Consider the following 13,063-nt stretch of genomic DNA (forward strand, 5'->3'; position numbering starts at 1 on the left):
AGCCCATGCTAGGATTAGGTTCAGCAGCATGAGACAGAAGTCCCCGAATAACAGTGGCTTAACCAAGAGAGGTGTTTATTTCCGTCACATGCCAGGAAAGTCTGGGTGAAGGCAATACAGGCCTTTTATGGTGGCTCTACAGAGTGGTTAGCATCCCCAGACATCACCTCCAAGGGCTAGACCTCCAGGAATCCTCTTATATCCTAGACATTGGGACAGAGGAAGGCAGGTAGGCAGGAGGGCATCATAAGATGGGTTGTTAGGATGCAGGCAGCAGTCTCTCAGTAAAGACTCTCTGAGGAGAAGACTCCAACCACGCCCTGTCTCCAGACTTTCTCCTTGTATGCTGTCTGCATATCTGGCACCTCCATCCACCTAGGAACCAACAGAGAGCCTACTCTCTCACCCCCTCCACCATTGTCTCTCTTAGTCAGGCTTCTTTCACTCATGAGTGACAGAAGGCCCAGCTCCATCTGGCCTAAGCAGAAAGGGATTTTATAGGCACATATACATGTAGAGTCCTAGGGCAGGAGAGGCTCAAGTAAGTTTGTTTGTTTTTAAGATTTTATTTATTTATGCATGAGAGACACAGAGAGAGACAGGCACAGGCACAGGCAGAGGGAGAAGCAGGTTCCATTGGGGGAGCCTGATGTGGGACTCGATTCCAGGACCCCGGGATCACACCCTGAGCCAAAGGCAGACACTCAACCACCCAGGCATCCCTCAAGCAGGTTTCTTTCTCTATTTATGGATCTCTTCTTCCAGGCTCCTCCACATGAGCTCTTTGCTCAAACACCCCCAGCCTGTGTCTCCAGGATGATTGTAACAGCATTTCTAAACCCCAATCCTCACACACTGAAGACTGACAGGGAAGAACGAGTCTATCACCCAGAAGGTTCAGTACCATTTTATTGGCCCTGATTGGATCACCAATCACTGTGGCCCAGAGAACAGGTCAGTGACTGACTGGCTGATGCCTGGGTCACGTGTGACACCCACTGAACCATGTTAACTGGGAATAGGCAGAGGGTGGGGTCTTCAAGAGACCAGATATACAATAAATGAGGACGAGGCAGCCAGGAAGCAAGAACACAATGCTGTTCACTGTACTCAAGTTCTGTCCATTCCACACCCTTTAAGTTTCCATTCCTATCAACACTGCTATCCTGCCGCTGGCTTGGTCCAGGAGCTCCGCAGACTGCTGCCAAGGGTTCTTTCTGGATGAAACAAACCTTAGTCTCTCTCCTAGTTGAAACCCTTTTGGGGGATTCTGTTGTGTCCTCATAATTTAGACCAGAAATGGGCAAACTAAAGCCTATGGGCCAAATCCAGTGTGCCACCTCTTTTTGTATGGCCCCTGAGCTACCAAAGGTTTTTACATTCTTAAATGGCTAAGGAAAAAAAACCCAAAAGATGGATACTATTTCATGAACTGGAAATTACATGAAATTCACATCCAAACTCTTTTCTGATCCCAGTGAAACCTGGGGACACTTCTTTCATGGCTCTTAAAAAAAAATGTAGCATTTGTATGTTCCTGATACATCACAGTCTCTGCTAAATACTAAGTAAGACTTTAAGAATATTCAAGTAACAATATGTAGTGAAGGCCTGCTGTGGTTTGTTGTTGTTTGTTTTGTTTAAAGATTTTATGTGTTTATTCATGAGACACACAGAGAGAAGCAGAGATGCAGGCAGAAGGAGAACAGGCTCCCCATAAGGAGCTTGACACAGGGCTTGATCCCAGGACCCTGGGATCATGACTTGAGCCAAAGGCAGACACTCAACTACTGAGCCACCCAGGCACCCTGCCTGCTGTGTTTTAAGCAAGGAGCTTGGCACAGGAATGTATCTCTGGACAACAGCTTTCTTATTTCCTCTCCGTAGCACCTGGATCTCTATAACACAGTGGGTGCACAAGAACTGTTGTTGAATAAATAAGTGAGAAAACAGGGTTTTAGAAGCCACTTAGGGGCACGAACAGCTTCCAAGTCATCAAACAGTAAGCCATGCGATGAGCTCTCAGATGTCTTACCAGTTCTTTTGTTGGCTCCTTTTGTGGAGTAAGGGGCGGGGGTGGAAGGAAGGAAGGGAGGGTGGGTGTCAGGCCTTGACTTTGAGAATGTTGTCGCTGTTGCTGCTTCCTCTGCTGCAAAAACACATTAATCGAACAGCTAACAAAATGACTCTTTTTGTGGAGTTCTTTGCAAATATAAAGTGGCATTGAAGAGTGCGGCTTCCACAATGAAATGTGTGGAAATTATAATGAAAACATGTTGCATTGAGCAAGATCAACAGTGCTTTAGTTAGGAACTTCATCCTCACACACTTTTGAATTCTTGGTTTACCTTGAAGCTGTTTTACTGTGTTAGGTTTCCCCTAACTCCTCTTCCCCGCCTTGCCCTCCAGATGCTCAACTTGTTTGTGGCCGTCATCATGGACAACTTCGAGTACCTGACTCGGGACTCCTCCATCTTAGGGCCCCACCACTTGGATGAGTTTGTCCGCGTCTGGGCAGAGTACGACCGAGCTGCATGGTGCGTAGGCCTCTTGGCCATCCCCGGGGAGCCCGTGTCGAGGGCTTCTGGAGTTCCCAAGGAAGGGGTTGGAACTGGATGCCTGCCTGTGACAGAAGGAGAGGAGATTCCTCTGAGTCATGGCCTGTGGAAGAGCCCAAGCCCTCAGATTGGCTCTGGTATCAGGCCAGTCACCAAAAATGTAGCTTCTTTATCTTCGCTTCCTCTCTCATTCCTTCTGTGACAGGCTTTCCTTTTCTTTGCCAATCTCATCACACAGTCTGTACCTCAGAATGGTTGGGTTCGGTTGCCAGAGGACCTTCCAGTAATCTTTTACTTTTCTTTTTTTTTTTTTTCTTCTTTCCCTTTCAGTGGTTAGTGGGCTCCTTTGAATCACCGGAGTGGGGAGTCGGGGTGGGATGACAAGGGTTTTCTGGACCAGATGAACATCTGATCATCGCAGTCTATGACAATAGCATTTTATTTCTCATCCCTCTCAAAAGATACTATTGAGATAACTCTGAAATTATGTAAAAAAAAAAAAAAACACACACACACACACAAGCAAGTCATCCATCCAAATGATCCCTTAAATGCTTGAGGATTTTTATTGCATAGAATTGAACTAAATGGCAGGAATTTATGTGAACAACCTCCCCAGATTTCTTTCACTGGTCCAGTATTTCTCCAGTGATGTACCTTCTTGGGCTTTTGAGCAGGGATTGGCAAACTACAGCCTCAGGACTAAACATGGCCCACTGCCTATTTTTGTAAATAAAGCTTTATTAGAATACAGCCATACTCACTCATTTTTATGTATCATCTATGGCAGCTTTCACACTATAAGGCAGAGTTCTATAGTTGTGACAAAGACAGTGTGACCCTCAAAATCAAAAATATTACCTGACTGTTGACAGAAAAGAATTTGTTGATCCCTGCTTTAGAGTATGAAGGCAGCATTTTGGCCCTTCATCGTTGAGGACAGGGTGACCGTTCTGGGCACATTCACTCCGTAGGAACTTTTCTATCCCATGTCATTTTAGTTTTAGGACCTTATCTCACCAATCTACCCATTCTGGTCCCCCTCTAAAAATACTACAAGAAAGGCCATCCTTCACAGGAATGGCCCACGTTGCTTCCACCTGGAGCCCCTGCATAATCTGAGACTCCCTAAAATCTACCCTCCTGTGACACTGTTGAATGTGGGTCAGGTGTTGGAAGTGTCAATCATAATTCCTCTTCCCCTCAGTAATTATTAACAACTTAGAGCACAGAGTTCTCCAAATCCATTTCTGTTGCCATGGCTGTGCAATGGCTTTTACTTTCTGGACCTACTTTTTAGTAGATAGGCTGCTTAGGAAGCCACTGGCGGTGTGTTAGAGGGAATATAGCCAGGGCCTGCATCAAATCAGCCCTGTGGCCTTGCACAAGTCACATAACCACACTCAGCCTCCTCATCTGTAAAATGTTGATGATGATGATGATGCCCTGCCTACCTTGAAGGGTGGCCATGTGGATTATATTAGATCATATATGTAACTGGTGTCACAAGTGACAATTACCATACTGGAAAGCAACTAGAAATTATGGAACATTCGTTTGTAAAGCAAGGATGGCCATGAGACAGGGAGCCTGAGAAGGGACATCTTCCCTTGCCTAAGAGAGGAGAACTCCTAGCAGAGGAGCTCATTGCTCACCTAGCCTCAGTCAGGCATCCTTGGCTTTCGGAAACCCCAGCTTCCTGTGCTTTCGTGTTATCTTGGGACCCAAAAAACTTGTGCATTAAACATGCTCCTCCCCACTCACTCCAGCTGCTGGGAAGAAAGGATTCCATGAGAACTAAAAAAAATCATGAGACTTAGATCTAAGAGCTATGAACAAAAATAGAAAGGAGAACCTCTCCTGCTTCAGAATTCACAGCGTAATAGTCTGGTTAGAGTTTCTTTGGCTTTCTCTTTGAGCTGCAGGGTGGGGTGGGGGGAACTAACAAGGAAAACGTGAGCCAATGTCTTCAAAAGGAAGACTGATACAGAACGCAGAGAACACCAGCTTATAGGAAGCATGAACCCACCCACATCCCATCTCAAGAAACAAAGAACAAATGATTAAATGAACTTCCTCTCAAGAATCAAGAGACTTGAAGTACCGATGAGCTGCTATTTAGAAAAAGAGGAGGAATTAACACCAAAATCAAGAAAAGACTGGAAAGAATAAAGCTGGGGCGGAGCCTCACATGGCTGCTGACTAGGACTGGATCCTCAGAGGTGGACATGATTTCAGGTAGAAACCATGGTCCATACCAGGATGTGGCTTCCTTGTTCTGGTCTCTGATGGAGCAGATGCATTAGCCACTGGAAACGAATCAATTGCTGATTCTGTCCTTCCTGCAGAAAGCCAGGACTCACTAGCAGGCCCTTGTGATAGAAGGGTGATAAGAGCTCACGTTGTTCCTGGAATTCTGGCTGGATCAGACCAGGTTGCCTGGGGGCTGGCAGGAGCAGAGGCAGAGGAAGACCATCCATGGGACCCTCCCAGGCTGCTCTCTGAGCACAGATCCGGGCAGACTCCCACTGAAGTGAGCAGAGCTGGCCCAGGCTGAACTCGGAAACAGTCTGTCACCACGAGAAGCAAAGCCCTGTGCAAATCCCCTTATGCTAATCTGCGTCTTGCTAACTAGCCCAACGGGAAATATGTCTCTCCTGGGCTGCAAAGAGATACTGACTTCCCACTGCCCCCGACAAGCAGGTCTGAGCCACTGACTGTCATCAGCGTCTGTGAAAAGCACACAGGCAGTCCACTCCATGGCAGCCTGGCACCTGCTCTCAACAGCTGTCTGAGGCATTTGTGAACCATCAAGCTGCATTCTTCAAGGCCTGGCTCAAGCCACCACTCATTTTCTGCAGCTGGCTGAGTATGGGCCAGATAGGTGTCTCGGGGTGCTCCTGGTCATTTGGCAGTCCCTTTGGGCCTGGGCGGGCTCGGATATCCTTAGAGAACCAGGGGCAGTGCAGTTCAGCAAGGAGATGGTTGTCTGATGCTTACTGTTCTCAGTTTCTCCTGGCCTGACCTTGCCAGGTCCCAGGAAAAAAAAAAAGCTGCTCTTCCTCTTCCAGCCGTCGACATCATGGCTAAACTGTCATGTCTTTCCCACCCTGTTCTGAGTGTCCTATATTAACCTGCCTGTGCTTCCTTTACAGCGGCAGGATCCCGTATAAGGATATGTACAAATTAGTGCGGGTGATCTCGCCGCCTCTGGGCCTGGGAGAGAACTGCCCCTACAGGGTGGCTTGCAAGGTTTGCCTCCCAGTCCCCAGCCGTGACAGGCCGTGGGGTGCAACTTCGAACCCTCCTCTCCGTTCTGCTCCACCACCACTGCGCCACATGAGGGAACCTTCATGTTGCTTTCCTTTGAGTTTAAAGAGGTCCAAACCCTCCCAGAACCAGCAGCTGTTACATAAGGAAGAAGGGCACATTTGGGGAGGGGGGAAGGCAGAAGAAAGGACTTAATACAGAAGGCCGATTTGACCTCTCTCACTTTTCAGCACATGCACACACTCCGTCACGTGTGTATTATACACACACACACACACACACGTACACTCTGTCTCTCTCCCCACTCCGTCTTAACCTGTAGGTTACACCAGAGGGACCTCTCTGTCCTCCAGAGAATGTAGACATCTTCACTGGTTTCCCTTCGCTGGAGAACAGAGAGCCTCCTTTTGGTAAAAATAGTGTCATCCTCCCATGTGTAAAGTAGCAAAGTGTGATTCTAGTCATCATCCCTATCCCTGCACATCCTCCAGCTCCTGGGTAGTTTGGCCAGAAGAGATTGTAAAATCTTGAGGATAGAAAGGAGCTGAGAAACCATAAAGAATCAGAGCAAAAGGTGAGAGTGGCGAGAGAGGGTAGCCTTGGTGGCGTGTGGAAGAATGCAGTAGCTCAGGGGGTCTGGGAAGGTCTTTGTAGGTGACGGAGGGCTCCTAAGCAGATTTCTTCCCTTAGGATCCTCCATATACTGCTGAGGGGAGGAAGGGGTCTGTCATAACTGCCGCATCACTGCTTATTTATGAGCCCAAGGACGTTGTTCAGGAGCACATAGGACCCCTTGCCCCTTCAACTCTTCCGGGCCCTGGGAGCTCAAGAGGAGTGGCCCTGCCAAGCCTCCATCCAAGGCCAAGCCCGCTAGAGAAGGAAGCCTCTCCTGGTGCTGCAGGAGGGAAGGGTGGGCTCTCTGGGCGTAGCACGGTCCGGCAGCCAGCAGAAGATTTAGGCCCAGGAAGATGCCTGCACGGGCAATGGCAATGGGAAGGAGCTGGCTTGGGGGTTGGTGACACAGTGATCCCGGCCCCCAGGAGGCCAAACAGCTGCCTCTGCTGAGACTCTTTAAACTCCACCCCGGTGAAACCTGCAGCCGCATGTGGGGAGAGCCGGGAGGGCAGCATGGCATGCGAGATGCTCTTCCTCCTTCTGGTTTGGTTTCTTCTGTCCCCAGCATGCCATCACCCTGGGGCATGCCTAGAGTAAAGAGCACTCCTCCCCGCAGAGCCAGGTGGAAGCAACGGGCCGACTCGGGAAAGCAGCCCACCACAGTTTCAGTGCAAGTTGCCGCCTCCTGCTGCACACACTCACGGAGGGGGGATACACGACGTTCTTGCCTGTGGGTTCAGAGGAGGAGAAAGGCCCTCCCTCTGGGTCGGGGCCCCATCCCAGCTGGGGCCATAAATCCTAACCCGTGGCTGGAGCACCGTCTATCCGTTTTATACCGCTCACACACAGCCCTGGGAATTGAAAACCGGCTTGTGTTGTTGAATGGGGGTTGGAGAGAGTGAACAGCCCAGTAGGCTCATGACCATCCAGGAGGAGCAAACGAGTCCCCAGGACTGCACACCAAGGTCAGAGGGACCAGAGGTTGCCCTCAATGTTCCCGGGTCTGTGTGGGGCGTGATATAAATCCGCACCAGGATGGAGTCACATGTACGATTTGCCTTGATTAACAGGTTTCCTGTTCTTTTTCTGTTTGTCCATTTTGTTTTGTTTTCTGTATTATTTTGTTTGTTTTGTTTCGGCTCTCTGGGAATGCCTGTTCTCCTCTCCTCCCGGTCTGCATCCTGCTCCCCACTTCTGTTCCTTCCCCTGCCACCCTCCCCGCCGACCCGCCCCGTCCCCACTTACCACCCCTCCATGAGCAGTGGCCGCATCCATTATACTGAGATGTATGAAATGCTGACTCTCATGTCACCACCGCTAGGCCTCGGCAAGAGATGTCCCTCCAAAGTGGCATATAAGGTAGACCACCCCTTCCTTTGTTCTGGGCTAGAGACTGGCAGGAAATGGGACCCAGCTGTGGGGAGGCCAGAACATGGGGAGGAAGCTGGGCTGGGGAGGTGGAGGAGGGAACCAAGGGGGAAGGAAATGATGAGATGGAAGGGCAGGGAAGGTTCCTGGAAGCACAGAGTCCTGAAACAATGTGGAGGATGGTTGGCAAGACTTTTCACCTTGGGGCGTTCTGTGTGTGATTTTGCATTTCTATAAGTGTGTGGCTTCTTGTGAGCAGATTACTAGGAAGGAGGTGTTAACTAGCGTGTTTCCGCAGAGGAGGCAGAGTGGTGACCGGTAGGATAGCATATATGCACAAGAAGGAAGCCTATAGCAAAACCGCTATCAGAGCCTGTTAAAAAGAACAAACAAACAAAAAAAAACCTTCGATTAGACAAACTAAGGAAATAATGCAGAAATGTATCTAAACGCGGTTCCAGAAATTTGTAGGAGAGAGGCAAATCCTTAACAAATTTCTTCTTCTTTGACATAGGAAGGAACTGTGGCATGGTTCCTTCTAGATATCGGGAGAAAAAGAAGAACATGAGTTCTATGATACATGACGAAGGATCCGGCCCCCTTCCCCCATCAGCTCAGCTGCCAGGTTCTCTTGTCAGTACAAGAGAAAAGGTGACAACGGCACAAGTTGTGCTCAGCATTAGATTTGCATTACTGGCCTCACTGATGACGGGGGCTGGCCCCATAGTGACAGGTGGATTCCCCATGCTTGCTCAGCAGCATTATATATTGGAAGTCACCTGCCATTAGGGTACCCAGAGCTTTAGGGCCTAATTTTTTTTCTCCACCCATTAGTAATAGTTCCTGTATGGTGTTTAGGCTGACCCAGAACTCTGGAGCTCTTTCATCTAGGAACACACCACAGCAATGTGCCACTTGTCTAGAAGCTTAAGGAAGTGGGAGAGAGATGGAACTCAGAAACAAACAAGAAACTGACTTTACACTCTAAGACACCATGTCTGTGGAATCACATTAGGCGAGATGTTCCAATGGCGCATTAGAGATCCTGCCTTGGGAAGAGACACATCCCTCCCTGCTAGGCTGGTGGTTCTGCCAGAGGACCTTCTGCTGCTGCTACCTCAAAGTTGTACAGCTCCAGAGAGCATCTCCTTGGAACAGGGCCCTTTAGGGTCCAGCACATGGCTCTCCATGCACAGCTGATGGGCTGGCATCCTTTTTGCTCATGATGGCCACATCCAAAAGTACCAGGTGGTGGAATGTGGCATTGAGTTCTTTGAACTTCTGGGATGAAGTTTGGAGGGAGAGAGGGTGCCGGGATGGGGTGGGGGGAGGTAAAGGATTCCAAAAGCAAGATACTCTCTGGAAAGTGGATTTGGCCATTTCAGTTTGATCCTTTCGTCTGGGTAAGGGGAACAAGGCCTGCCCACTCTGCTCCTGCCTTGGTCACCCTTCTCTCATTTTCTCTCCTCTGCTCCCCCAACCTTCTTCCCCTAGACCCTGTTTGCACTCTCTTCCTTTTCCATCCTGCTCCACCTCATCCTTTTTGGATAAGTTGGACTTATGCATGTTTAATCATGTGCTGGCAAATTTCACCTTTTAAAGACTCAAAAAGGGGGCATCAGGATGCATCTTTCAAGTCAAATAAGCAAAACAGAATCTCCCCCATCCCTTTCTTTCCGTTTGCATTTTGGGGGCATCCATGGGACAAGGGGGAACAGAACAGCCTCGAATCAGGGAATGGAGTCACCTCCCAGAGCTGACTCTTCTCTCTGAGCCATTTCTCTTAGAAATCACTTTCCACCCCTATCAAAGACATTCCTAGGACCATGGAGGAGTCCTGCAGAATGCTCAGTCCCCCTTCTTTTGGAATTCGGCACCATCCCCTAGGAAAAAACAAACTCAATAACTACATAGCAGTGAATGAACCCTAAGTGAGAGGCAAGGAGAGGAGGTGGGAATGGGGACAGGGAATCCTTGCCCTTCTTTTTTGTCTCTGCATTTGACCCCTGTAATTTGCTTCTCTGCTCACCGAGGTTTCTTTCGATATTTTTTTCCTCCTGCTGTTTCTTTTCTCTCTTTCGCACAGAGGTTGGTCCTAATGAATATGCCAGTAGCTGAGGACATGACAGTCCACTTCACCTCCACACTGATGGCTCTGATCCGGACAGCCCTGGACATCAAAATCGCCAAAGGTGAGCTGGGGATGGAAAAACAGGAGTCTAGAATAACTCACCCGAGGTGGCAGAGGATGGAGAGGTGCAAACTTGCATCCGTCTGATAGCGCCACGATGTGCAAATGTGCTACAGGGTCCTAGTTTCACCTCTGACTCAGAAATGTTTGTCATTTCTCCCTGGAAAAATGGTTTGATAATCTCTGTGGCTCCTTTCAGCTCACCAGCATGTGCTCTTCAGTGGCTGGCACACAGTAGGCATTTTAGAAGTGTTTGCTTATTGAACAAATGAGTTTTGATTTTGTCTTTTTCTTATGTGGTTTCTCTATGATGCCCTGGAAGGTGTGTGATGGGTGCTCTCAGGGCAGTCCTTTGCTCCTCTCAATTTCTGATTCAGTGATTTAGGAGAAAAAAGGATCACTACTTCTAGAGACCTCCAGCCTGTCTGCTCTTGCCTGATCCAAATCCTCTTTAAAATCAGGTCACTCAGACTATGGAGTCAGACTTGCTGGAAGAATTGATGTACGTATAATGAGGCAGGGGAGGCTCCTTATGGCTCTTTTCATTTTGTCCTCTGATACATTAAGCACCTGGGAGGTGTTTCAAATGAATGAGGAAGGTGCTCTTGGTCTTGGGGCCTCAGATCTCTGTGACACGGTATCTCTGAGTCACTAGAAAGGGGAGCCAAAATGTGTTCTGCTTCTTCAGCAGAAAGACGTGGTATTACAAGATCCACTGTCACCAAGTGCCAGGATTTCCTCTGAGGATATGAGGTGCCATGCTGATTCAGCTCCCACCCCCATCTATTCCCTCCAGCCTTGTTATTTGTGTGTCTGTTCTATTTATTAAAATTTCTCTTATTCTAGGTGGTGCAGACAGGCAGCAGCTAGACTCGGAGCTGCAAAAGGAGACCCTGGCCATCTGGCCTCACCTGTCCCAGAAGATGCTAGACCTGCTTGTGCCCATGCCCAAAGGTGTGGGGTCTCCTCCTGGGTAGTGTTGTCGCTGTGGGCTCAGCATGCCAAGGTCACATCTGTCAGGTGGAGGGGGGGAATAGGAAGTGATCAAGGAGATAAGGAAAGGTGGCTCTTTTATCCTTAGGGGAAATCCAGATCCCCCACTTCTTAATCCCTTTTGCATGAATTGGAAGGTTTTGTTTGTTTTCTCCCCACCCCCTCCAAGATTGGTCACTGTAGTTGTGGGTAAAACTTCTTGAGTGCATAGCTCTCTCCCTGCACATGATAGTGTTCAGCAAACCCTCCCACAGTTGGGAATAAGGTGACTTATTCTATGCAGCTGTGACTTAGAGATAGCACTGGAGATCAGCAGAGCTGATGCTTATTAATACGTGGTTTATCATCAGTATCCTTACCCTCTCTGGGTGGCTGTGGAAGCTCCCTGAGGGTAGATACAGGACCTCGTCACTTTGTATTCCCAGGGTCCGGCACCTGTGGCGCTCTCCATAAATGTTGGCTAGATGGGTGGCTGAGGGAGCAGACCTACTTCAGAGAGTGGGAAAGCTTGTGAGGTGTCCTCACTCTCTGCCACCTGTCTTCTCCCTATTCCCTTCCATGCCACACTTGTGGTTTTAGCCTCTGACCTGACTGTGGGCAAAATCTATGCAGCAATGATGATCATGGACTACTATAAACAGAGTAAGGTGAAGAAACAGAGGCAGCAGCTGGAGGAACAGGTGAGAGTCAAGGACAACTTGGGAGTCGGTGGGCCACGAGGAGTCCCAGGAGGGCCCCTATAGGGACAGGCCTGCGCCTCCCTGGGGCATGGTGCCCTGCAAGCGCTAGAAGCAGAGGAAGGAGTGCAGCATGCAGGAACCTTCTAGTGTTGGAGATTAGAAACTCAGGGGATCAGAGGATCAGGCATGCTCCTGTCTTACCCAAGTGATTTGTATTTCCCATCCCCCCCCATGAGCATACCCCATAGTCACATGAGTTCCTCTTTCCTACTTTTAATACAGAAAAATGCACCCATGTTCCAGCGAATGGAGCCCTCATCTCTGCCTCAGGAGATCATTGCTAATGCCAAAGCCCTGCCCTATCTCCAGCAGGACCCCGTTTCAGGCCTGTGAGTATTACCAAAGGTCCACAGCTGGCCTGCTTGCATCCCATCACCAGTGCCATCATGCAGGCCCAGAAACGCCTAAGAAATAATAGTTCTGAGCCAAGCAATCCTTTCTCTGAGGTTGAGACAACAATATATATATTTTTTATTTTAAAACAGTTCTTCAGCAAGGGTAATAGCAAGTTCGGCACTGGGGCCAGCCCGAGAGAGAGAGAGAGAGAGAGAGAGAGAGAGAGAGAGAGCACTGTGAATGGACAAAGAAGGAAGGGCACATGTTAGTGTCATCACTCTACAACTAAGAAACTGGAGACTAAATAAGCTGCCCAAAGTCATGTGGCTAGTAGGAAGCTGAACTGAGGTTAAGTTTGTTATCCTTAACTCCAGAGTATTCCCACTGCACTATTATCAGTAATGAACAAAAGGAATGTTAGATAAGGAAAAGAAAAAAAAAAAAAGCCTGTATTAGAAGTGGAAACAAAACATCAGTTAAGGAAGTTGCCAACTCTTAGCCCCTCCATTGGTCGTTAGCCTAAATGATGTATTATGGCATACATATCTCGTTATAATAACACAATCTTTCTGTCATCAGCAAACACGTACAAGTATCCAAAGGGCAGGAGTCCCTCTACCTCACATGAGGAAGTTTTTGTGGTTGGATTTAAGCCAGTCCTAGTTCTCATGGAGCCAGTAATCACTAAATACCACAACTTCAGTAATTATCAGAGGAATGAAATCAGGGCCTGGGAATGAGACCCTGGATCAGAAGGCCATTTGGAATTTCTCACACCATGAATCCCTTTCAGCCTGTGGTGTTAGACACCTGTGCTTGAAAAGCACTGATCTCGGAGGTCACAAGGTAACACATGTGCAAGAGAAGCAAAGGACCAACATCATGATCAAAGCTATTATTGATCTTTACAAATATTTGATGGTATAAGATAGCAAGGTATGAAAAAAAAAAGCAAGGTATGGCTTCACGTGTCTACAGAAAACCAGGAGATG

The 13,063-nt window shown here is 48.4% G+C and overlaps 1 protein-coding gene across 9 annotated transcripts in view; it reads left to right on the forward strand.

Annotated features, from left to right (window-relative positions):
• Window positions 1-13,063, forward strand: part of CACNA1E (calcium voltage-gated channel subunit alpha1 E) — a 388,038-nt gene that overhangs the window by 356,588 nt on the left and 18,387 nt on the right. For 5 of the 9 annotated variants that reach the window (XM_049112117.1, XM_049112120.1, XM_049112119.1 and 2 more), the window contains 6 exons: window positions 2,410-2,537; window positions 7,706-7,802; window positions 9,898-10,003; window positions 10,849-10,956; window positions 11,575-11,675; window positions 11,958-12,064. In XM_049112117.1, coding sequence (XP_048968074.1) covers window positions 2,410-2,537; window positions 7,706-7,802; window positions 9,898-10,003; window positions 10,849-10,956; window positions 11,575-11,675; window positions 11,958-12,064 — 647 coding nt within the window. Of the gene's footprint in view, window positions 1-2,409; window positions 2,538-5,713; window positions 5,811-7,705; window positions 7,803-9,897; window positions 10,004-10,848; window positions 10,957-11,574; window positions 11,676-11,957; window positions 12,065-13,063 lie in introns of those variants that run through there. The other 4 variants (XM_049112118.1, XM_049112121.1, XM_049112125.1 and 1 more) reach the window with 2 other exon arrangements.

This window comes from Canis lupus, chromosome 7, assembly GCF_003254725.2.
Source record: "Canis lupus dingo isolate Sandy chromosome 7, ASM325472v2, whole genome shotgun sequence".
Classification (NCBI taxonomy): domain Eukaryota; kingdom Metazoa; phylum Chordata; class Mammalia; order Carnivora; family Canidae; genus Canis; species Canis lupus.